The 26,530-nt window shown below is 36.2% G+C and overlaps 1 protein-coding gene and 1 non-coding gene across 3 annotated transcripts; one reads left to right on the forward strand and one right to left on the reverse strand.

Moving 5' to 3' along the window:
- The first annotated feature begins 29 nt into the window (after nt 1-29).
- ZBTB1 (zinc finger and BTB domain containing 1) lies at nt 30-26,145 on the forward strand. 2 transcript variants are annotated; one of them, XM_019733302.3, is made up of 3 exons: nt 30-191; nt 12,858-14,773; nt 21,778-26,145. In XM_019733302.3, the coding sequence occupies exons 2-3, from the start codon at nt 12,876-12,878 to the stop codon at nt 21,812-21,814; spliced, it is 1,935 nt and encodes a 644-aa protein (XP_019588861.2). In that variant the 5' UTR covers nt 30-191; nt 12,858-12,875; the 3' UTR covers nt 21,815-26,145. The 2 variants fall into 2 exon arrangements, with proteins under 2 accessions (XP_019588861.2, XP_019588860.2); XM_019733301.3 differs by lacking the exon at nt 21,778-26,145 and having other exon boundaries at nt 42-191; nt 12,858-19,705.
- LOC141570952 (small nucleolar RNA SNORD2) lies at nt 24,485-24,553 on the reverse strand. Its single transcript, XR_012495389.1, has one exon. It is a non-coding gene; the product is annotated as a small nucleolar RNA SNORD2 (small nucleolar RNA).
- Nucleotides 26,146-26,530: the final 385 nt, after the last annotated feature.

Below are 26,530 nucleotides of genomic sequence, written 5' to 3' on the forward strand. Positions count from 1 at the left end.
GTGCGGCAGCGGAAGTCCTTTGTTGCAGCACAGTCCCTGACAGAGCCAGAACCTCTCCGCGCAGCCCAGCCCGTGCGCCGCGCGTCGTCTCCACTGCAGTTCGCGGCCCCGTCGCCTCCGCCCGCCTTTCCCGTGTCCGATTTGCCTTAAACTCCCTAAAATCTCCGCAACCCTGGTTCCTGCTGCGGCCGGTGAGTATTTGCCAGTTGTGGGGCTATTTGCGCAACTTTGGCCCGCGCCGAAGGGCGGCGGGCCGCGCGGGCCTGGCGGAGTGCGGGGCCAGAGCTCCGCCGACCAGTGCGGGGAGCTGGAGCGCGGCGGACGCGCTGAGAGGACCCGGCGACGGGCGGCTGCTGGGCCCGCCTGCTCGATCCCGCCGCCCGCCGCCTCACAAGGTCCGGGACGTGCGGCCTCCCTGGGTCTGAGGCGAAGCTCCTGCGGAGACTAGTTCCCACATTAGTTACCGTCTTTTCCCTTTCTTTTTCTGCCCTTATTTTTTTGAGGGGGGGGAAGGGAGAGGTGTAGACGGAAGGCGGGAGGACCCGGTTGATTGACGTGCCCAGAGCCCGCTTCTCTCAACTTACAGCTGCGGCTCCTCGGCGGGTGGGAGGGGAAGTGTCCCGGAGCCCGAGGCCGCAGACTTGGGCGCGCTCCGAGAGAGGAGGCGTAGGAGCCGTGCAAATTCTTGCCACGCTCCTTTCCCACCCCCTCTTGCCGGCACACACGCTTTTTGTTCAATCAAAAGTGGTAGGTCTCGGGTTTGGGAATTTTCAGGGGAAAAGATCGTCTGTTTCCTGAGAAGAAAGTGCTTTTCGCTTCCAGTGGTGGGCGCTTTCCAGAAGTTCTGTTAGTGTTCCGTAAATGTGTTGGATGTACTAGATCGGGAGTCGTTACCACTAAAGTATGTAGGCTTGAGTCTGAGCTCAGCCACCCTCCCATTCTACCTAAGCAACGCGTTACATGATCTGAAAGGTTGACATGACATTTTCCAGATTAGGAGCGTCAGGGAGATGTTGGTGAAAGTCCTTGATGTTTTCTGGGGACAGTGGGGGCATTTGTATATGTAATAATATTATTTAAATCGAACTGCATGCAGCATGGTGGGTAGGCACAGATTCTCCGCTGGCCTAAGTATTTTTCCAACCAGTATGTATCACAGCAGGAAAACTATTCCAGGAACAATTTTCTCTTTGACACTCGAACCCGAGGAGTGGTCCCAGGCTTTTTTAGGAGACTTAGAATAGTTTCTTGAGCTGAAGTTCAAGGCATTCTGGAGCTTATTTGGTGATGATGCAGTTCTCATGATAAGTTCAAAGCAATCACCGTCTTTGAAACGGACAAATGAGATTCTATGAAACTTTGTCAGTACAAATTAGATATGATGGGGAGAATTGGGATACAAAAAGATGAAGCTTGACTGAAGACTGGTCATCAGAACTTCAGAATTTTTCTTTTGAATCATTTGCTATATAGCTGATAAAGTTTCAATAACTGGCTTTGGGAGCTAGATGGGGGGGATGGGGGGGGACTTCCTCATCTAAAACAGAGAAAATTGAAGTATAATGGAGGTAAAATGATTTTCCAAAGATTAATAAAGACAATCTGCAGTAGAGCCTTCAGTTAACATCTTATATTCATTTTAAAAGCAGGTTTCTCCATTATGACCAAATACAGAATAACAGGTTGAGCAGTCTTTCCTGAAGCCTTTCTGTTCTTCCCATTCCAATATAGTAGCCAGTTTTGGGGGGAGAGGGGGCCCATCACTGTTAAAGAAAAGAGAAACCATATTTAACCAGGACCTTAACAGGGCATAAACATAGTTTGAGCCACTTGCTCTTGACCTTGTGTTTTGATTTCGGTTTAACACTGCTAAGTTTTTGTACTTAGCACCATTTTCCATCCTAATATGCAGGAGAAAAAAAGTGCCTGCTTTCAGGCCACGCCTCCAGCCAGGAAGAGTGTCAAGCATTTGCTATTAACCTTCTGGCCTAAAGAAGAGGAAACCATTTGGAATAAAAATGCAGAAAATTTTCCATAGATTTTTAGTTTTAAGCTACAATCTGTTGTCTTCCAAAAAAAATTGAGGTATATTTGCAAAACATCTGCTTGAGAGGTCACTTTGGTCTCTACATGACGTTTTGTCCTGATATTTTTTTCTGGTCCTAATATCTCTTACAGTAAAATATTCAAATTACTTTGTTATTTATTCTTACATGAACCACATTAAAAGTGAGTCATGTCTTTTTTTCTCAAAATGGAAATACTTTATAAGATCCATGCTCTTTGTAAAAATTCAACCTATACTGAAGTACATAAAATGCTATAAAAATGAAAGTCATTCTGACTCCCACTCCCCAGAGATAATAACTGTGCACAGTAAATTCCTTGTTTAAAATGAGAGGAGGCAACATTTGATCATAACTGTGCTGCTGTGTCTGCCTCACCCTGCCTAGGAATGGCCTGTCAGATGATTCAGGGACTCCTGTTCTCTGTTCACTACTCAGGTTGGTGAAAATTGGCCAGGTAGAGTAAAAGGAAATATTTTGCATTGGGCTGATTTGAAAGTCTGTGATAAAGTAACACATGAAAGTTTACATGTGACAGGGCTGCTATTTTAGGTCTTCCCTTATGAAGTATTTAACTGTGCCTTGGTGTGCTAGTCCTAGTTTTCAGCATTAATGTTAATACTGATGTCCAGTTTCTCATGGATTGATTTACACAGGCCAAACTCATTAAAACAAAACAAAACCCTCACATGTGTAGAGAGTTTCATAATTTATAGTTGGGAAGGAGAGAGTACACTTACCATGAAGACCACTGCCAAGGTATCTCTGTGCTGATGTAGGATGAGGGGTTCCTCTGGATCAATATCCAGAGGTAGCATGCCACACAATGAGGAAAAAGGGAATGAATGACTATGGTTTTTCAGATGTAGCACGGAAGGAGATGGTACATATTTAAGATAGATTTCTAAGTGATATTATGATTGTGGAGTAACTACAACAGATCTTAGTGAAAGTGCAGAATCACTTATTAGCCTGGTATGAGCTGTGAAGAAGTTGATGATGTTCTGAAAACAAAGCCCCAAAATAATACCTAGAAGTGTAATCACAACATTGGTTATTTGAGGATGTTGGGGACACGCATGTTTTTTACACTCTGCTTTGAGTTTAAAGTCATTTTCAAAATAAAATTGGAAAATTAAAGACAGTTAAATCAACCGTATTTTCTGTTTGTTGTCTGTGTGAGGTAACACGTAATCCTTTTGAGATGAAGAGCTCCATTCCCACTTGAAATCTTTAGTATTAGGGGAGGGCTTGCTCTGATAGGCAGTGGGAGTCAGCAGATGGAAGAGATGGGGAAGGAGCCGGGCATTCTGCCTGCAATATGAGGCAATATGAGAATGGGGTGACTGGGAGGCTTAGAATGTTGCAAAGGGACACTTCATTTAATCATCATTGTCAGAAAGAGTGTTGTCTGGTTTATAAAAACTGAAACTTAGGGCTCTGAATCAAGAGTTTGAGCCCCATCTTCTACTTACAAGGTGAGCACTTAAGTATCAACCACTGAACCTGTATCCTCACTCACAAAATAAGGATAACAATACCTGCCTCAGGATTGTGAGAACCAGTTGTATAATGCATAAGAAATTGCTTTGTAAATTTTTGGCCACTATATAAAAGTTGCCGTGATTGAAATAATGCAAAAAATTGACAAGCAAAATAAAACTTAACTGACTTCAACATTTATTCATTCAGAAACTGATCAGATATCAACCAAATATCAGGCAATTGTTAGAGGCTCACGGGACACAGTGATGACCAAGACAGTGCTCTGACCTCAAGCAGCGTACAGCAAAGCAGGGGGGCGACGCACTTACAATCCCTGCTGGGAGTGTGGTGATAGATAGTTTCCCAGTTTGGATGATATATTTGTCACCCTATAGTTGTAGGTACGGGCTCTTTCAGAAGCACAGAAGAGGGTCAACTGCCTAGCCCTGGGATCAGAAAAAACTTCCGGAAGAAAGTGAGGTGGACCTTGAAAAGGGTCTAAGGAAATGGAATAGCATGTATGAAGGCATGAGGCCTTACGCCGTGTTAGGTGCTTTCGGATGAGGGATAATCTTAAATCTTAAATAGGTTTAAGGCTTAGAAATGGAGTTAAGCTTCTTAGGATGAACATGCTTTTTATGACACTTGGTTTCATTTCATTGACTTTTAATTAGATAAAAGTATAAAGTTCTCAGGATTTTAGTTAGAATTAAACATAAAAAAAAATCGGAGCTACAAAATTGGAAGCAATAGAATTAAGAAATGTGTGGATCTGCTGAAAGAAAGGAACAGGGTCGTCCCTCCCATCATAGAGCCGCTTCACCAGTTACTCATTTAGCCACATTTACTGAGTACATACTACGCTGCAGAGAAAGGAACAAGCCAAAGTCCTTGCCTCCAGGTTCCTCATGATCTAGAGGGGAGACCCACACATAGGAAATTATGGTAGCCAATTCTTACTTAGCACTTACTCCATGACAGTGGTAAGTCTTAATGCTTGGAAGGATTACAGTCCCCATTCTCAGATGAGAGGATTGAGGCACAAATTGGTTAAGCAACCTACCCAGGGTCGCACCTAACAAGTGGCAGAGCCAGAATTTGAACCTAGGCAGTGTGGTCAGTTTGTGCTTTAACACCTACTTTATGTTGCTGTTCTGGTAATTAAAATACAGTGTAGTAAGTGCAAAATAAGGAGATAATACACAGTGATATCAAAACCCAAAATAGTGGAAGAAGGAGGTGTTACAGAAGGCTTTTTGGAGGAGGTGATAAACTGCTTATTAAATGATACATGGCAGGTTCAGATATAAGAACCAATCAGCATGACTAAAAATGGAGGTAAAATACATGAAGAAATGAGGGATTGGGGGGGAGGGGAGGTACAAGCAGCTTTATGCTGCTTGAACATGAAGTTTGAAGCAGGAAGTAGCCAAACAAGACTAGATGGGTGGGCAGGAGGCCTTTGATGCCTTGCTAAGGAGTTTGTACTTTAGCCTGAGGATATGTGAAGGGAACAGCAGAGTTTAAGCAGGAGAAAGATGGTCTGATTTTTGTTTTTTATGAGTCGTCTGAGGGTGAAGGTTGGATTTGAGGGACTAGTTAAGGAGCCTTTTGTACCAACTCAATGAGTGATGATAGAGGCCTCAGGAGTGCAGGGAAAGTAGGGATGGAATAGAGGGGCAGATTTGAGAAATATTTAGTGAAAATATTGGCAAGACTTAATTATGAGGGAGGAGACCCGGGTGAGTCCCAAGTAGCCTGGGTGATTGGTGCATGGCGGTGCCAACTGAGACAATACAGGTGGAGGAGCAGTTTTAGGTGGGTCCCAGACAAAGTCACAGAGTGAATACTTCTGGATAGATAGAAGTTCCACGAAATGAACTCTTAAGAATATGAATGCCACGTGCTTTTTAAAAAGGGACTTTCTGATGAAGCTGCTTTTTGCTGAGAAGCCTGCTGTTCACACGGTGCCCTCTGGTGGTCAGAAGACGTCATGTTGCCTCTTTAGGATGAACAGATCAAAATGTAGACTGGTTGGATTAAATAATTTTCCTCCTCTGCTCCTAGAGGGAGAGGAGTGTTCCAGAAGCCACTGTGTTCCTGTTGCTTTCTGTGTGGATAAATTCATTTCCTAGACCCATAATGCAGCTGAATTACAGAAACACCTCACTTAATTCAGAAGTTTATTTGGTTGGCAAACTCAGCTATCCAGGTGCCCTTGCTGAAGCAAAAGACTTAGGCTATTTGTTGCTTATCAACAATTCAAATAGTTGAAACAAGTGCAGGAATTAAAATCTTATCTTACTCCTAGAACACTTCCCTAGGTCCTCACAGAAAATTGTTTATGTAGATTGTTTCGATGAGTTTTTGTCTTCTAACCCATAACAGATTGAAATGGTGGGCAACAGGAGCTTAGCACACCTTTTAGAAGTGACAGCTGTTGGCTTGACAAGCAAGGAGACAGAAAAATACCAACCAACAAATCACAATCTTCAAAAGCATAACAGTCTCAGGCCATTTGGTAGGTGCAAACAACCTTTGGAAATTTGAACAGCTCTTACATTTCAGCAAAACATAATTGATGCAGAGGAGAAAGCAGCCAGCCAGGTGTGCTGTACTTAGGGGCTGCAGTTAGAATAGTAGGAAGAGCGCCAGACCAAGGGTCCCATCCTGTCAGCCTCTAAAACTAGATATGACCTTGAGCATATCACTTAACCTCCTAGGGTGTCAGTTTGTTTTCTCATCTATAAGGCAGCGGGTCGAACTTGATCACTTTGTAAAATTGTATGAATTATGTTCACATTGATGACATTAATATTTAAGAAAAATTGTATTCTGCTTGGATTGAAAAGACTAAGAAATGTTTGTCATCTCCAATTTGTACAAGAACCCTATGAGAAATATGATTATCCGTATATTATAGATGAGAAAAGCAGCAGGCTTACAGAGGTAGGGAAATGTAGTGGTATTCAGATCTATTGGTGTCTGCTTCCGGGGCTCTTATTTAGTACTTTCACTTAACAAGCGTGCGTTCAGTGCCAACCAGGGAACACAAAGGTCATCAAGCCTCGTCCCTGTCCTTGAGAATTCATTTAGGCACTGCTGTACAATACCTCCGTTAGTGCTAATCATGTAAGTAATACTGTTAGGACTAACAGACAGCTACATTAGGGTTTTTAAAGATTTTAGAGTGTGAGCATAGAACTGAGCCCCCATTTGTAGCATTGTCTCCATGGGACTGTACGTTTCAAGTTCCAAGTAATTAACTTAAAAATTAAGTTTTAGAATGTAACTTAATTATAATTTCAGAACTTCCTGTACTGAGTATCGAGCATACAGTCTAATAACCAGAATGCCTGCTCTAAAACGTGAATAACATTTTCTAAACTTAATCATGTCTGTCATTTTAAGAGCCTTGAAGTAAAACCTTTTATCTTTAGGAGCCTGTATACAACTGGTTCTTCCTGGAAATTTCAAGGAGAAATCCCAAAGAATTTAATTAAGTTTAAATTTAGAAATTTGACTGTATACCCTGGAAAACGATATTCTAGGAAAGAATTTTGCTGAGGTGACCTTATTTTTATAGGGGGCAAAATCATTAAGGCCCTGATGTCAGGCTGAAGAGTCCTATTGCTTGTGTTCTAATCTCACCAAGTCGTCTGTAGCCTTAGGAAGGTTATATAACATCGTGTGCCCCTGTTTTCTAATCTGCAAAATGTGTCTTAAAATGCCTGCTTTGTAGGGTTTGTTATGAGTATTAGATAATAAAATGGTATACATATTTACATGCATACATATGTGTATATATAATACATATGATACACACACATTTACTTAGACTGGAACCTGGCACGTCTGTTAAGGCAAGTGAAACAAATCTACCTTGCCTCCGATTACATTTCCAAGCTTTTGTTTATGCTGCTGTGTACCTCGCCCCAATTACTTACACAGACACCTGTGCAGACTCCCGAAATGCCTTTCTCTTTGCTTTCTATTTTTCTCTATCCTACTCATTCACCAGGGCTTCACTCAAATCCTACATCCTTCCTAAAGCCTACTGTTCTAGGATAATTCATGCTTTTTCTAAATTCTTGCTGAACATTATTCAATATCATTTAGTACATAATTATTCTCAAATTGTTTCTTGGTGTAAAATTTAATCCCTCATATGTAATTACTCTGTTATATCCCATCCTTCTTTGCCTTCCACCTCAATGCAGTGTTAGCAATGTTGTGGATGTTCAATACGTCTGATACTCTGATTTATAAACATGAAAGAATCCTTTCATTACATTTCAGTCTTTCTTAAAAAGCTAGTCTATAGCCCTCAAATTAAATCCATGTACATACATTCAATCAGATAAGACATAGAAATAGGCATGAGGAAATGAATGTTTATGTTTAAGTTTCCTTTGGAACCCAGAGGTGATTGTTAGTAGTTCAGAGATTAGGCCACTGAATTGAGAGTCTGATGCTAGGCTCTGCTGCAGACTCACTGAGGCTGTGCAAATCGTCCCCGGGGGCCTCCGTGGTAATGCAAGTCTGTGACATAAATTAGAGGGTGATTATTTGCCTTACAGAAGGGGTCAACTCCAAACTGTCTTTTTGTTACTTCTTCATTCACTTTATATAGTTATTTATAGACTCTTAAATTATCATTTGACTAAGGCTAAGGCAAAAGAAACTTCCAGCAAAATTGTTTTTTCCAATTTGAGAGATTTAGCAATGAAGGAAAAGTATTTTTTAAAGCTTACTATAACCATGAGAAATTGACTAACATAGCTAACATGGTGTAATTTAGAGAATATGTCTATTGGATAAGACTAGAGGCACACATATAGATAAAAACCACATTACAGATAGAATTCAGACCGGGTAGTCACACTCATACAAGACCACCTGGCCAGTAAACCCTGTATTAGGGACACATGCACAGTCCTTGGTGAGTATTCCTGAGAAGGGCACACTGCATACTCGTAGTACCAGAGAACATGTGGTAAGCACTGCACAGTGATTAGTACTCATCGGGGTGGTCAAGAGTCCTTGTACCTACTTGACCACAGTTAACTGTACCTTTGATACAGTAACAGCCGTAGATCTCTGCTTTTCTATGAGATGAGAATGTTGGACTAGATTAGATCTCTCTATAAAAGCCTATGAATATCCAAATTGCTTAATCTCCTTGGTAGCTGTTTTTGAATTTAAGATGAGCTGGCAAACTTTTTCAAACTGAAATTTTAAAAATCCAGTGTCAAATTTTTGCATCACCTAACTCCTGTTCCTCCTGGAGCTGCACGTATACTGGGTGCTTAGCTGTAATAAACTTGCTCTACCAGTGATGCAGCTAAAAACACAAACAAAAGCGGCCACCAATTTCAGTTATAAAAACAAGAACTGAAATATAAGCAGTCCTTTTATTTAAAACTGTTTACAAGCTTTACTGTAACAGTTTACTAAGTTTTTTGGTAGCATTATTAAGAATATCAAAAACTTGAAAAGAGCGCACTTCTTTTGGAATTTAAGTGAAATTTATTGTTTAATTAATAAAAGTAAATGAAATATAAAAATTTTAATGGCAAAAATTATTCTCAAGAGACAAGCTAAAAGTCTTACAGGAATTTAGATCCCTCCCCATGGGCTCCTTCCCTCCCACCTGCCCCCTTTCTTTGGTGTTGTTAAGCCTTCTTAAAGTTTTTCTGAAAGGTGTAACAAGAACAGTTACTGGTACTAATGTATGAATGATTGCTCTTAAAAGCCACTCGACCTAAAATTAGTTTTACTCAGAACTTGGATATTTGCATAATGACATTGATGAAACTACCAATCTGGGTCAGCCTGGAAGCCATAGTTTTCGCATTAATTTTAGACAGTACTTGTTCAGCTTGGAGCTCTCTGAGGGGCAGATGGAAATAGAGACATGTGGAGGCAGTGGGATTTATACCCGGCTTGTCTGACTCAGAGCCCTTGTTCTTTCCACCACAGCACTGTGCCTTTTTCCACAGAGTAGGCACTTTACTGAGTACAGGGTGAATGAAGTCACTAATCTAGGAAAACGTCCAAATTCTCCATGATATATCCTTGAAATTACAGAACATCTGTCCTATTGCTGATTCTCAGTACTTCATACAGTGCCTGGCACACCAAAATACTCAATAAATATTTGTTGAATTAATAAGTATACATTAAAATGCTGTTGATGTTCTTATTTGTTTTAGTGTTTTGTTTATGTTAACACAGAATGTATGTATTTTCATTAATTTACTTGAATTGTGACAATAGCTACCTATGTGCTTGTCATATTGGTCTTCTTTGTAGTTGCATTAATTTTGGTTGCTGACCACAAAACTGCTTTTCATTTTGATTAGAAGGTTCCTTGGAACCTTTAAGCTCTTCATGTCATTATTTCAAGCATGAGATATGTAAAATTAGAAAGTTTTTACAGGTTTACTGCTGGCTTTCATACTGTTGGAATCCTATCTGGAAGGAAACTTCAAGGTTATCTAGTTAAACGTACCTCCTGATACTTATACATAAGCATTACCACTGCATAGGTGCCACTGTTACTTCCATTACTTATCACATGCCAAGTACTGTACATTGTACACATTGCTTCTATGAGTCCTTATGTTTGGTGTATCATTTGTTATTATTGTCAGGCTTCATGTATCATTTGTTATCGGGAAACTTGGAGTCAGTGAGGATGAAGAAGTTACCCAAGGTGGCAAAGCTGAATTGGAACTCAGATCTGCCTGATCCAAAGCCTGCGCTCTTTTCCCTGTACAGACTGTCCTCAACAACACTCTGTCCCTGCGTCCGCACAGGCATTCACTAGCCTCTGAATTTGTTCCATTTTAAACAACTCTTTCTCTACTAGAAAAAAAATTTTTGAGAGATTATTCCTCTGCCTCTTTCTCTTTGATTTATTATTTATTAAAGGGCTCTCTGAAGCCTACAAAATGCTTATAGACCTAGAAATCTCATCCTACATAAAATAGTCTTGGGGATCAACATTTTTGTGTGTGTATGTATGTATGTGGGGGGGGGGATGGGTTGGGTTTTGTTTTCATTTTTTTTAACCTTCAAATAAGGTTTTGTTGTCCTTTGCATTTGTTTTATATGATAATTGTTACGTAATTTTGTGTCCTATAGACTTTCTATCCTAAAAACTTTTCTCATTTTCTTCTAGTCTTCATTTATAAATATACTTTTTAAAGACCACATGACAATGAGTTTTAGGGTATGGCTTTACCTTGGTTTACTTACAACTCCCTTTTACCAGGCATTTCCATCTGTAAATAACACATTGATGAATATCTTTGTACATATATTGCGTTTTGTATGTAGGAACATACTGAACGTGATTCCTTACAGTTTTGGCACAGAGAGATCTGAGTTACAGAAGGTTGAAATATTGCACCTACTTGAAATACTTGGTCTAGCTTATAGAAAAGGCACAGTGGTAGCAATTTTTAAGAAGGCACTTTCATTTTCAACAGTACTATTTCACACGCATCCCTGGCTCTGGAACTCTGTCTTTAGGCAGGAAAAAGGAGGCAGGATGGGTCTTTTGGTAGTAGGGAAAAGGGGCATGCGATCCACATGTGATGTGTGACGAACAGATAGAAAGCAGGTGGGAGTAAACTTAGATACTCTCTTAATTACTACTTCAGGGATCAAAGGGTTTAGGGACTGAAGAGTGAACAATTTATTTCTCTGAACAGCTTGTTAAATGTTCTTTTTATGTTCAGTCAAATTGCGTAGGAACTTGTTTTTCAGTAGAAAATAGATGCTGAAGTTTTATGTATACAGATTAAAAATTGAGGCTAAAATTGGATCTTATTTTAGATTTGTATTAGATAGGACTTCTAGTACTTTTAATATTTTCCTCTCCTTTTTTCTTTATCCAAAGTCAACTCCCTACATTAAAAATACTTATAGTGTGGACCATATGTTGTTAAATGAAGAAAACTAGTTGCAAAAAGGAATATATAGTAAAATACCATTTAGATTTAAAAATCAAAAAACAACAAAAGCAAAATTATGTGCCTGGCACACAGTAGGTGCTCAGTATCTGTTGACTATGTATGTATCCATAGAAACTGATCTGAAGACATACAATCCAGTGTTTGGAGAGGTTACCTCTGGGAAGAGGTATGCAGCCTAATATTTTGCAATGAGCATGTGTTACTTTTGTATACTTTTTTAAACAATAAAAAAATGAAGAAAAATTTACAGTCTATGGATAGATACCTCCTTCCCAAATAGATCCCACTGCTTCTTTGTACCCTAAAGTGCATGCCAAGCAATGAAAGACAGATATCCTGAATTATTGCTTCTCCAATAATAAAAAAAAAAAAAGAGAGAGAAAAGCATTGGTCAAACCTATTTGCTTAGTGCTATTTGCATGTAATCTAGTAAGATTTTTTTAAATAGAATTTTTCTAAGGAAATTTTCAAACATACAAAAATAGAATTATATCTGTCTCCCAGCTTTAGTAGTTAACACATAGCCAATATTATATCACCCAACCCACTGTATTATATTTTCAAGCATATCTTACATATATCATTTCATCCATAAATATGTCAGTATGTATATATATAAAAGATAAGGACTCTTATTTAACAAAACCAAAATACCTTCATCACTTTTAAAAATTAGCAATAATTCCTTTATATCAATCATCTAAGAAGTTTTTAATATTTTGCAATTTAGTTACTACATTTCAATTTAAGGTGCTTTTTTTATTTATTTTCATTGTATCCTTCAAGTAATTTTTAAAAAATTTTTATTGGGGATTATTGGGGGACAGTGTGTTTTTCCAGGACCCATCAGCTCCAAGTCAAGTCGTTGTCTTCAATCTAGTTGTGGAGGGCGCAGCTCACTGGCCCATGTGGGAATCCAACCGGCGACCTGGGTCTTATGAGCCTCGCGCTCTAACCAACTGAGCCAACCGGCCATCCTCAAGTACTTTTAAACTAGTGTCTTCTTTCCTTTCAAATTTTGTATACATTTTCCCCCCTAGAGTTGTAATGAAACCCAAGTGATGGGTGTTGGTTGTGATACCTTTGCTTCCATTTTTTAAAATGAAAATGAGAAGCTTGAATAAATGGCTGAGTATCTTCATCTCCAAATTTAAAAAATTATTCAGGTATATATTATTGAATTTTGCTACATTAGAATGGAAAGCTATTCATACATTGATTGTAATAGCAGAGTCACACAAGTCATGAATCATGATCAAAATTATTCTTTCAGGTACTCTTCTGATATCTTTTCTGACTTCATTATTTTTGTTTTACATAGGTCTCTAATTAATAGAAGATGGCAAAGCCCAGCCACAGCAGCTACGTCCTTCAGCAGCTAAACAACCAAAGGGAATGGGGTTTTCTCTGTGACTGTTGTATTGCAATTGATGACATTTACTTTCAAGCACACAAAGCAGTTCTAGCTGCTTGTAGCTCCTATTTCAGAATGTTTTTCATGAACCATCAGCATAGTACTGCACAGCTCAATCTCAGCAACATGAAAATCAGTGCCGAGTGTTTTGATCTCATTTTGCAGTTTATGTATTTGGGAAAAATTATGACAGCTCCCTCCAGTTTTGAGCAGTTTAAAGTGGCAATGAACTACCTGCAGCTGTACAATGTTCCCGACTGCTTAGAAGATATACAGGATGCAGATTGTTCTAGTTCAAAATGTTCCTCTTCTGCTTCTAGCAAACACAACAGCAAAATGATATTCGGAGTAAGAATGTATGAAGACACGGTGGCTAGAAATGGCAGTGAAGCCAATAGGTGGTGTGCAGAGCCAAGTTCAACAGTAAATACACCACATAATAGAGAGCCTGATGAAGAGTCCTTACAATTAAGTAATTTTCCTGAACCACTATTTGATGTATGTAAAAAAAGCTCTGTGTCCAAAATATCTACTCCAAAAGAACGTGTGTCACGCCGCTTTGGACGGAGTTTTACCTGTGACAGTTGTGGATTTGGCTTTAGCTGTGAGAAATTACTAGATGAGCATGTGCTAACCTGTACTAACAGACATTCATACCAAAACACGAGAGCCTACCACAGAATAGTAGATGTTAGAGATGGAAAAGAAAGTAATATCAAAGCTGAATTTGGTGAAAAGGATTCTTCTAAAACATTCTCTGCACAGACAGACAAATACAGAGGAGACCCAAGCCAGGCTGCTGACGATTCGACTTCAACCACTGGAAGCAGAAAGAGTAGCACAGTGGAGTCTGAACTAGCCGGCGAAGAGAAAAGCAGAGCTGCTGAGAGGAAGAGAATCATCATCAAGATGGAGCCAGAAGATATCCCTACAGATGAACTGAAAGACTTTAACATTATTAAAGTTACTGATAAAGATTGTAATGAATCCACTGACAACGATGAATTAGAAGATGAACCTGAAGAGCCATTTTATAGATATTATGTTGAAGAAGATGTCAGTATTAAAAAAAGTGGTAGGAAAACTCTGAAACCTCGGATGTCAATAAATGCTGATGAAAGAGGTGGTTTAGAAAATATGAGGCCCCCCAACAACGGCAGTCCAGTGCAAGAGGACACTGAAAATGCGTCTTGTGAGCTGTGTGGACTCACCATAACTGAGGAGGACCTGTCATCACATTACTTAGCCAAACACATTGAAAATATCTGTGCATGTGGTAAATGTGGACAAATACTTGTTAAGGGTAGGCAACTTCAGGATCATGCTCAAAGATGTGGAGAACCCCAAGATCTGACAATGAATGGGTTAGGAAATACTGAGGAGAAAATGGACATGGAAGAGAATCCGGATGAGCAGTCTGAAATCAGAGATATGTTTGTTGAGATGTTGGATGATTTTAGGGACAATCATTTCCAGATAAATAGTATCCAAAAAAAGCAGTTATTTAAACATTCTGCCTGTCCTTTTCGGTGTCCTAATTGTGGCCAACGTTTTGAAACTGAAAATCTAGTGGTTGAACATATGTCGAGCTGCCTAGACCAAGATATGTTTAAGAGTGCCATCCTGGAAGAAAATGAAAGAGATCACAGGCGAAAGCATTTTTGTAATCTGTGTGGGAAAGGATTTTATCAGCGGTGTCACCTAAGAGAACACTATACTGTTCATACTAAGGAAAAACAGTTTGTTTGTCAGACGTGTGGAAAGCAGTTTTTAAGAGAACGTCAATTGCGACTACACAATGACATGCACAAAGGCATGGCCAGGTATGTCTGTTCCATTTGTGATCAAGGAAACTTCCGAAAACATGACCATGTACGGCATATGATTTCTCATTTATCTGCTGGTGAGACTATATGCCAGGTCTGCTTTCAGATATTCCCAAATAATGAACAGTTGGAACAGCACATGGATGTTCACCTGTATACGTGTGGAATATGTGGAGCAAAATTTAATTTGAGGAAAGATATGAGATCACATTATAATGCCAAGCATTTGAAAAGAACATAAGTGATTTTCTACTGTGCTAATGTTTAGTTGATAGTAGACAAAACACCAAAGCAAAGGATATGAGCTATTTAGAAATTGATTTTCTAAGATGCATTGTTGGAAAAAAGTTTCAAGACCCTTTTACCTTAAATATTTTTGTTTAGGATCTTAAGTATCTATGGTTTAGGTGTTATTAAATGTTTTATCATTTTTGTTTTTTTTAATAGAATTCTTTGTTTTTAGTTTGTTTTAGATATGGTTAAAGTTACTTTTAAATGTAGACTATAAGTGGTTGTTTCCCTTCAATGACTATTAAACTTTAGATTTTTTAACAATAAGGTGATGACTTCACTATTTCTATGTGTTTTTTTTTTTTTTTTTAAGGTTATCCTGTGAAATTTTAAATCCAACATCATTGGCCAGTCCTGTTTAAATTTTTAAAAAATGATTTTTTTTTTGAGTAATTAGTTATTTGAAACGATCCCTTTAACTTTTAGCTTTTATTTTTGTAATTTGAACGGTGATTTAGCCACTGTTTATTCCCCCTTCTTGCCAATGAAATTCATATTCTTATTAGGCAGGTTAGGTGCACTGAATCTAACCTTGAAAGTTGACATGGGCTCAAACTTGGCCTAAAAAGATTGGTGGAACTAAAGAAATTCCTATAAATTAATATTTTCCTATAATTGATAAAATGTTATCATTTAATAATCACATTTAAAACTTATATTAAGTATAAAACCCAATGACTTTACCTCACCTGAAAAATTAGCGGGGACAAGTCATTTTGTTTTGTGATATTAAATTTAACTATGATAGTTAATTAAAAAGACGTATCTTGTATTCCTTTAAAATAATTTAAAATATTCTGATTCTAAAGTGTGTTAATCAATTATTTTTGTTTATAAATAGATTTTAATAGTTCTCTAAGAATATGACAACTAAAGAAAAATGATTTTTCTTTCACCTTTAAAATTACATACTTTTGGAACTTTGAGATTTGAGAAAGCTGCCATGTATATTGATAAAGCTAATAAAATAAAGAAATCAATTACAAATCTGGTTGTTCTATAAAAGTAGAGTGTGCAAAAAAATGTCTTGTGTTTTATACTAAGATTTGGAGAAAATGTGTTGTGGCAAATTGCAGTTTATCACCATGCTTTATTATTATTTTTTCTGTAAAGGACTACAAAAATTTGAGGACTATAAAATAATCATAGAGCATATAAATGAAAACAGTTTATCACTTTTTAGTTAAAGTAGTATTGTTAATTGTTGCTGAAACAGGGTCTACACGAATTACATGTGAATTAAAACACTTGCAAAACTGACCCACTAATAAACACAACTATTGAATAGAATGCCTTTTAATGTGAATTACTTGCATTGTAATACCCTTCTCATAATGAAAGGGATGTTTAAAACTCCTATATTTATAAGTATAATTTTGTGATTATGAACAGTAATTTAACAGCATTGCTTTTTTTACATCAGATTTTTGAGATACACAAGTCATATTTTTGTATACAACTTGCATAAAAGAACAAGTTGCCAAGAGAATTGAGAGATCTATTGAGTAGCAGAGATTTACATGAAAGTATTAGAGTACAGTGTGAGCTCAGAGATTTGTGGGAAGATACTGAAGTGTTAAGAATAGGAATGGTACAGGAGCCATGCAGTATTAAAATAATGGGAAGTAGAGATGGGGGAAATACACAAAAAGATAAACAAGAAATCAGGAATTTTTTTAAAAAGCCACATAATAGGAAAAGTGATTCATCTTAGTCTTAGATACAATAGTTTAAGCAAATAATTAAATCTGAAATGCAACTTAAAATGAAATATGGTATGTGCATTACTGGCAGAACCCTAACTAAAAGTTCTCTAACCCAGAGACCATCAGAGAATAGTATATAGAGAGAGATAAACTTAAAATTTCCAAACAATTTCTATAGTATCTTAATAAACAACATTTTCTTTGGGACCACTGTTTTACTTGACCCTCATCAAAATCTCTTGCATTCGCTTTGCCACCATTAAAGAGCAGGGTTCTTTCTACGATAAATATTACCACTACTACTAATCCATGTCCTAATGGATTGTCTATTCCATTTAGGAAAAGGGGGTTTAACTTAGTGTTTTGGCATGTATTAACAGCCAACAATTAGCAAGCAAATATGAAAACATTAAACATAAATCTCTAATTTTACATAACAGATGTTCAGTTTCACAAAGCCACACCTCAACGATGTTGTTTTCTCCCAGTTTCATGTTACACAGGACACACCTTGTGTTCTGGAACCGGCTACAGGGCAGCACAGCCTTCTTTATAATGTACAGTTTTCCTTGTTAAGGCAGAGTTCATGTAAAGACTACTTTTAAAACTAGGAGGAATGAAAATACTCAACACCTCTGTCCAACCTAATTTCCTCTCATTTTTTCCCTCTCCTGGGGTGGAACTACCGAGCTAACTCCTTACTATTGCTTCTTGCCCTCCAGTGCTGTGAAGACAGTGAATCGAGGCTGTGGAATCTTTGTGCTCCCCCTGCCTTTATAATTTGAGTGATTGGTCTTCAAATCTAAAACTGAAAGGAAAATCTACATAATGTGGGATCTTGTTTTCTCTTTCTGTCTGACAAACACTGTCTTGCTTAAAAGGCCTTTTGTTCTCTAGCAAGAAATTCTGGAGGAATGGAGTCAGCGCCTAACAAAGCTTGCCACCAATTACAGTGCAACTCAGATGTTTATAATTCTTTAGTAAACAGGACTAAGAATTTCAGAGATTAATAAAGCACAACCAAGTGGCAGTGGATTAGGACTCAGAAATTTGTCTTAATCTCTCCCATATTTTAAAAGTGAAATATTCAGAGAAATGACTCACAGTAGTACATGAATAATGTTTAATGTGTGAAGTTTGAGTACAGACAAAAATTAGAATAAGGATTCCAGGCACTAGTTACAAAATAAAATAAGGACAGTTTGCTAAGGCAGAGCACCAATTAAAAGGAAGAAGTATAGACTGATGTAAAAAATAATATTTAAGTAATGTAGTTGAGGACAAAAAGATGAAAAAGATACAAAAGTTGAGTAAAAAACATTTGAAATTTTCTAGGTGAGATGAATAGAGATTGAAGTAATTTGATAGGTTAAAATAATTTGATGATTACAATAATTCCATTAGAGCTATAGAATGCCTAATGAAACAATTGTTATGAACATGCCAAGGATATGCCTAAATACTTGAGATAATATACTGACTTATAGTCTAAAAAGTGGGAAGAGAGGCTGGTGGTGGTTGGCAACTTTCTCCCTGGCTAAAACAATACTTGTTTATATTACTTGTTAAAGAATTTCTGTATTTAATAGATCTCTGGAAAATCCCTCAAAGAACCAGTGTAACAGTTAAACAAAAACCTGTCATTATTGTTAACAAAAAGCTAAGTCAGTACCAACTAAAAGAACCCTGAATGTGTATGCGCACACGTAGTTGAGAATAAAGAAATTGGTACTTTTTTCTTAATTTAAAATGGGTTTTATGAATTAAAAAAATTTGCCATTCATCTACTTTGATCATTTCCTCATCTTTCCCCACCACACTCACCTCCTGTGTAACAGATGTTTCTCAGTGATAAGTGTTAGTGCTCTGCAGACACCCTAGCATTAGCACTGCTAGGGATTCTAAGATGCTGATAAAGCTCTGTGGGAACATATCCTTGTGGAACGTCTCCCATCTCCTTAACACCTGAGGTGCAATAACCTGGGGTGACAGGATGAATGCCAGGGAGCATTCAAGCAGAGTTGTCTTTGGCGTTAAGAACTTGATGCTGCAGGCCAAATTTGGAAACCCCATGATCTATCCATCCTAGGGCTCTTCCCTCAGTAATGCCAGCATCCATTTAGTTAGCACTTTCTACTCTGCTAAATGCTTTACACATGTAATTTTAATTAATCCTCACAGCCTTATGAGGTAAGAATCATTCTCATTTTCCAGACGGGACTGAGGTTCAGAGAGGCTGAATATTATTTCCTGAGGCCACACAGAAACTAAATACTAGAGCTGGAATTTGAACCTAGACCTATCTGATTTCTACATTCCTGTACTTAAACACTAAGCTACGTATTCCACCCACCAGAAGTATAATGCAAAGAAGGGCCTTTTCAGCCTAGGAAGATGTGATAAAGCTACTATGATGAGACTCTGCTCCTTGTTCATCACTTGTCATCTGCTGTGCCTGGTAAGGTAGCTGGTAATAGTGGATACCTAATGAACATGTTGAATAATGTGAAAATGTATCAGTCAAAAACAAAACTTTTTGAATGGGTCATTTAGAGTGATGTTTTAGAAATAAAGACTAATTACTGATATGTTTTCATTTTCCTTTATTTAAACTAAAAACATTTAGTGGTATTGTCAGCCATTTTGGGGGCCCATGGTAGGTGCTCAATTAAAAATTTGAATTCAACTTCCATATTTCTACCTCGGAACTTTTTCCCTTCTGTTTTCCCTATTCCCAACCTTTGTTTTAATCTGTCCCACCAATCACCATTTCCTTTTACTGGTTATCACACCGAAGAGTTAAAAAACTCAAATCATTTGAAATGTTTCCAAGAAAAATTAGGACCCAGAATAACCAGTTTCCTCGTTTTGCCTTAACAGATGATGTGTACAAGAAATTCTTCATTTCTTTGGCTAAAAAAACAAAACAAAACCCTAATTACCATATTGTGATTGATTTGATTAAAGTTAATAGAGCAATCAAAAAGTTTGCCTAAAAACAAAAGTTGGTTTTTCTAGCAATTTATAATTCAATTTACCGATAATACCTACTTTCTAGTGTATTTCTAGTGTAACTTAAAAAGTCTCAGTCGTAAAAGAAATGAAAGATAATTTCAGGAAATAATACCCTATATATCAACCCTAACCTAGCAGCAAACTTGAAACAAGTGAACAGTTATTTAATGGTTTAAGTAAAACAGTCCTCTCCCAATCAAATCTTATTTTAACATTATGCATCTATTCCCTGATTTCTACAGCCTGTACAATAGGTTTTGCTACTATTCTGTTTAATCTACTACTTTAATGATCTATCTGCCAAATGTTATTTTTAAGTTGGACTAGAAGAATAAGATGGTGAAGATTCCATGGGTAATGGCTACATAATCATTTAGGTGGCCCTCTTTCATGGCCTGTCAAACACAAGGATGTATTGTTCGGTAACATGGGCAGAGTCTCATATAAAACCAGATGAAATTTAGCTACTTATAAATTTATGTGCTCTTAAGAGGCAAAAATGCAAGGATTTGAAATGTTTGTGTCTGTATTGGTAAACATAAATATTAACTAAATGACAATAGTAGCTTATGAATTCATGCTAATTTTGAACCAATTCAGTACCACACACATATTTATATACACATGCTTAGTTGACTTTAGCAATAAGAAGTTTAAGTTCTATTTGAGTTGTTCCTTTATTCAGAGAACCAAATTATTGAGGTCCATTAGTGACAGAATTGTTCATCCTTTCTGTCAAAATCCATCATAGATCACTAGGGGGCTGGAAACCATTATAATTTCTCATTATCTTACTCATTTTCTGACAAAAAAAGATGGTGTGAAGATTATAATTCAGTACTTGGCTCTGAATTGAATGTATCAATGTACTAATCACCATTATAATAAGAAATCAGGAAACTCTAGGATCAAAGGATGACAAGAAATGTAAAGGACCTGATTTCAATTCAGAGTCAGGAATATTAATAATTGTATGTGAGAAAATTTTGGTAACTCTTTATCCTTACCTATTTGAGAAAGGAATAGAGTTAGGTAGGCAGCCTATGAAGCTCCCAGTTAAACTTTATTTAAAAAGTTACTATGCTGTTTTTATTTACTTTAAAGCAATTGCTTATACCAATCAAAACAGCAGGATCATTTTTAGGTGAGAGAAATAATTCTAAGCATAGATTATGAAAGTCCTCTTTCAAATGCTTATATGTTCTCTAATGTGAGGAAACATATTTTAAGAGACAATGTCTTTTTAAGGCAAAGCATCGCTGCAAAAAATATAATTCTACCCAGAATTAAGGCAAAGCATTGCTGCAAAAAATATAATTCTACCCAGAATCACTGGGACAGGTTAGGAGAGTTATGAACTTAGGAATTTGAAGGGAAACTACTCCTCCTCCTCCTCCTCCTCCTCCTCCTCCTCCTCCTCCCCCCTCCCCTTCCCCCTCCCCCTCCCCCTCCTCCTCCATTTTCATTAGCAGAGTGTATACAACTCTTAATATTTGAAGAAAATAATGTTAACTTGATGGTCTAAAGCACTCAGTAAAAACATGAACTTGGAAATTTGTTAGATCTATGTTTCAACCAGATTTATCATTAGTAAGTTTAAAGTACATTGTAAAAAAAAAATTTTTTTTTTCTTAACTGCGTCCTTTCTCCCTACTTTGGTCTACCAGGCTGATCTATCTTTATGTTACATATTTATGTGTCCTACCCATTCTAGCTTAGATCATGCAAGGAAAAAAAGTGCCCTTATAGTTGAAGAATTATATTAGGAATAAGAACACCTTATATTTGAAGGGTACAATGAGTTACATTGGGGAAGAAATTAAGTAAATTTAAGTTCTAGGAACTAAGCTTTTGTTTCCATTCTTTGTTCTATTAACAGTGTGGTGGCCTGATGACAAAACCCATGAAATTCTGACCTAAGAATTATGTTGTGTCTTGTAGAACTTATAATATTATTTTTCTTGAGTTTTGTCTTTTTCTGTGTGGCAGTGGTGAAATAGGGCCTTCTAAACCTCTGGAGAAGTGAGATCTGAATTTGGAGAGGACAAGGGGAAGAATCAATCTTCAACAGATAATCTTTAAATCCAGACCCAGGAATATCAGATCTGAAGTGACATCATCTTTTCTGTCTTCCTGACAAACCTCATCAACCCCAAAAGTTCCAGTTGCAAGGATCCAAGAAAACTCAGTAAAGATCACTTTGAAATCACTTTGTTGTGACAAAATTGATTCATGGTAACTCTTCTAGTATTTGTGGAAAATCTGCTACAGAAAAGTAACTAGAATATTCATACGACATCAGTGGTTAAAGTACACTAAAATGAAACTTTATATGCTAGAAGGGTTCCTTCTAAAATAAAAGGGTTTGCTAGGTTACTATAAATATATTATAAATAGAGGTAATCACATATCTGTATAAACACATATAATTCTAAACTTAAAATAATCTGAATTAGAATGTACATATTATGAAATGTATTTAGACAATTTTTTAAATTACACCCAAAAATATGTGGAGTATAAATTTAAAATGTGGGTACAGTGAAAAAAAATTAAGACCAATATTTTAACAAGAAAGATAATCTAGTTATTACCAGTAATGTAACATTTGCTCTTTTTTTTTTTAATTCAAGTTTACTGGAGTGACAATTGTTATTAAAGTTACATAATTTTCAGGTGTACAATTCTGTGATACATCATCTATATATCACATTGTGTGTTCACCATCCAAAGTCATTTCTCTTTCTATCACCATATAGTTGATCCCCTTTACTCTCATCTACCACCACCCTCCCCACTTACCCTCTGGTAACCACTAAACTATCATCTGTGTCTATGAGTTTTTGTTTCTTCATCTGTTTGTCGTGTTCTTTTGTTGTTTTCAGTTTTATATACCACGTATCAGTGAAATCATATGGTTCTCGACTTTTTCTGTCTGACTTATTTCACTCAGCATAACAATCTCAAGATCCATCCATATTGTCGCAAATGGTACTATTTCATCTTTTCTTATGGCAGAATAGTATTCCATTGTGTATATATACCACAACTTCTTTATCCAATCACATTTGCCCTTTTTCACTGTATATATGTTACAAACTTCATGAATGTTAATGAAGCTCCCTTTTAAGTCTGTTAACTTGAAGAAAAAAACAGAAGTGCTATTATTTCAATAGTGGTCGATTTTCACAAATCACAGACAACCAAAAAGAATGTATCTTAAGACACATTGTATTATAGCAATATAACCTAATAAAGCAGAATGAGTTTCTGTTAAACATTTATTCTCAGTATTAATGCATAATACCATGTTTCTCAGTTTTCAAATTTGAAGATAAAATTCAACTACGTGTTAAATGAAACAATGGTTAACATGTTTTAAAAAACCTTTCGCGGGGAAATGAAATGTTTGGTGAAATTTTAACCTGGCTACAAATACTTTGTGATACACACACACACACACTACTTAACCATTTGAATCTTACAGCCATATTCTTTCTTTATTACGTGTATACTTGCAGTTTTATTTTTGTTTAACTGTACCCAATTCATTATTATTAATATTTTCATTTCTTGTGCAATATCAAGATGTTATATATTTTCAGAAATATTTATGTTTTTATGTCTATTTCTTCAAATAATGAGTTACACAAACAGATCTAACTTAGAGTATACATAATTGTATATGCAGAAATTAAATAATTTAAAATCTCTAGCTATAAAGTTGGATGATAACTTGAATATTCATTCTAGTAATTAGATTAACCAAAATCAGAGAAAGTTAATTACAATGGAACAGTGGGTTCAGGGGCAAGAACGGGGAAGAAAAATCCCTAAAGACTTCAAATTCACATGAATTCAACTGCGTTAAGAAAATAAGTTTATAAAAGTGTTAGTTCCTAAAAAAAATAAAAAACAACAACAAAATAGAGTTAATCTCCTTTGGGAACATGAGGAAGCATATAGAAATATTTTCAATAATTAAAGGTGCTAGATCAATGTAGTAGAGACTCAGCAGAAAATTTTTAATTGACTGGTAGAATTAGATTCACAAAAGAAATATGGCTTCAATTTTGACCGTACTGAAATACAGATGTAATGAATTACAATAATAAGTGAAATAAATGCATTCTATAATGTGATTATTTTCTGTATATTAGCATAAAATGGAGTTATTGGATTACATAGAGAATTTTTGTTACATTTTTTTAATCCATTGCTTTTACCTAATAAAATTTCCTCCTCTATGTTCAGAAGTTAAACTGTCTGTATATTACTTTTATTTATCCTGTATTTTTTCAACCTGGCTCTTTAAAATAATTATTTGCCTGAAAAGTTATCAATTCCTTCCATTCTCTAATACCAAAATAATAAAGCATCTAATATAGCTAACTAAGATGTTCCCGAGCAGCTTCAGAAGTACACAAAGAGAATTAACTAAAATCATTATTATTGCCAAATCCTGTTTTCTTTCAATATAGACTGTTTGGAAAAGTAATATTTCATGGCAAACACAGACAGGAACAAATTAATTAGGTTTCTTTATAATACAAAAAGAATTTAAAAATCCACTGATTTAGCTCTTCAGAGGGTTACTTCATTTCTCAAAATAACAATTTACTCGTAGAAATAAGTTTCTAACCAGTATAATTCATTTTGTTTATTTTCAGTTTAAGAGTTTAATGATTCTTTTTTCAAGTATTCAGCAATGAGTATTCTCTTCATTTCAGGTCAGTCCTGGAAGATGATTGCCATCATTTCACTTAATTTAACTTCACTTAATAAGTGTCAACAATAATGGCATATTGAGTCTGATTCTCCATGTATAAGACAACAGCCTCACTTCTTTAAATCATTTCAGAGTGCTCCACAAGAGTCTGTCCTCCAAGTTAGTACTGCTAAACTGAAGAAGGCACAAATTGTCTCTTTGAGTCTCACAGCCTTCCATGCCAAGGTAGTGTCCTACGCCAGGCTACTGTGTATCTACAATTTAACTGTAACTTTTACAGACCGTTTTCCAAGACTCAGAGAACAAATGGTGAACATTTTCCTGTAGTAACAGGTGATTGGAGAAATATTTTGAGACAATACATCTAGAGAGTTATGAAATGGCAATATTTACAGAGATTTTAAATATAATAACTAGTTTGACTCCAGTTTGCTCATCCTCAAATTATAGGCTGCGACTTACTCCACCTTCTCTCCAGGCCAGCATTACCTCCTCAAACAATCCACAAACTTTATGGAGGTTGTACCTGGGTAGGGATTGAGAGAGTTCCAGAAAATCCATAAATTTTTTTTCCTAGGAATTCTGAAAAAGTTTATTCTTGCTCAGTCTTAGGCAGGCCTCAGTATCCATGACATAGTTTTAGACCTTACTTTATTCATCTTTGTATCTCTAGTACAAATATTTTCAGATGAGAATTTGTTTCAACTTTTGATCTCTGCAGTATATTATTTAGTACCGAAATATAATAGGTGGGTAGAGAACCTTCCTCTTATACAGGAAAAAAATGAAGTTATTCCAATTGGTTATAGAATGTGCCTCAGGTCACTTTTAATAAACACTGAGCTAGTGAATCACTACTGTGTTCCAGGTACTCTTCTGGGTGTTGGGGATTCATTAGAGAGGGTTTGTTTGACATATATTAAAGCTCCTGTTTTTTCCAGACTAGGTGTAACCTCAGTCTTTGGATTTTAAAAATATTTTGAAACATCTAGTATTTATAATCTGTCAAACAGATTTCACTTGTTGAAAATCAGTAATAATTTCTATGTACATAGTAGGATTAGCGAACTGTGTTTCAATAGAATGTTAATAGTCAAGTTTTAAAAAGCAATTGTAAAAATATGAGGAAATTTAGAAAAATTACCAATAATCTTACCATCTATAGATAACCAATTCTGATGCATTTTTCATATACATAAGATTATTCTACATATAGAAGATACAAAAGTCTTGTAATTATTTTTCCACTTGATTATATCAAGAACATTTTTCTGTGTCATTAAAATTCTTGTGAACAATTTTTATGGCTAACAATAATTCATATGGATGTACTATAACTGATGTAATCATTTACTTATTGTCAGTTATTTAAGCCATTTCTTTTTTAATGTTGTTATAAATAATACTACCTGCATGTTCTATTATTTCCTTAGGATGAACCCCACAGGGTAATGCTAAATGAGGGGTATGATCGTATTTAAGGTAAAGAAAAAATATTGTCATACTGCCCTCCAGAAAGATTGTACTATTTTACATTCCCACCAGTAGAGTTTACCTGTTTTGATGTACCATTGCTGACATTGATGAGTATTATTTGATCATAAATTTGCTAATTTGATCATTTTCAATGGGCCATGTTTTTAATGAATTTTGAGCCGCCGTCATCAGAGACCAAAATTTTAAAAAAGAATCAATACAAATAAGGAACAATATAAAAATTCAAAGAATGCTCAGTGTATGATAATATTCTAGAAGCGGAAAAGTTTATTTCATATAAAATCAAAATGCAAATACTGCGTCTTTTTGGGAAAAGCTCAGGATGCCAGCTAAAGTATGAAACATCAATTTACCAGGTGAAAAGTTAAAGCAGAAAAAATATATATAGCTAATGAAAATGCAGGAAAATTGCTATTGTGGTTTGAGAAAACTGTGTTAAAGATGACTGTGGTGGTTGGATTGCAAGATTTGTTTGTAATAACTGCATAGAGATAGTACATAGTTACTAAGAACCTC

The sequence above is a fragment of the Rhinolophus sinicus genome, chromosome 3 (assembly GCF_057876585.1).
Source record: "Rhinolophus sinicus isolate RSI-liver-muscle chromosome 3, RSI-T2T, whole genome shotgun sequence".
NCBI classification, from domain to species: domain Eukaryota; kingdom Metazoa; phylum Chordata; class Mammalia; order Chiroptera; family Rhinolophidae; genus Rhinolophus; species Rhinolophus sinicus.

Excerpts from the sequence above, each read along its gene's own strand:
- ZBTB1 (XM_019733301.3), top strand. The coding sequence starts at position 12,876 with ATGGCAAAGCCCAGCCACAGCAGCTACGTCCTTCAGCAGCTAAACAAC.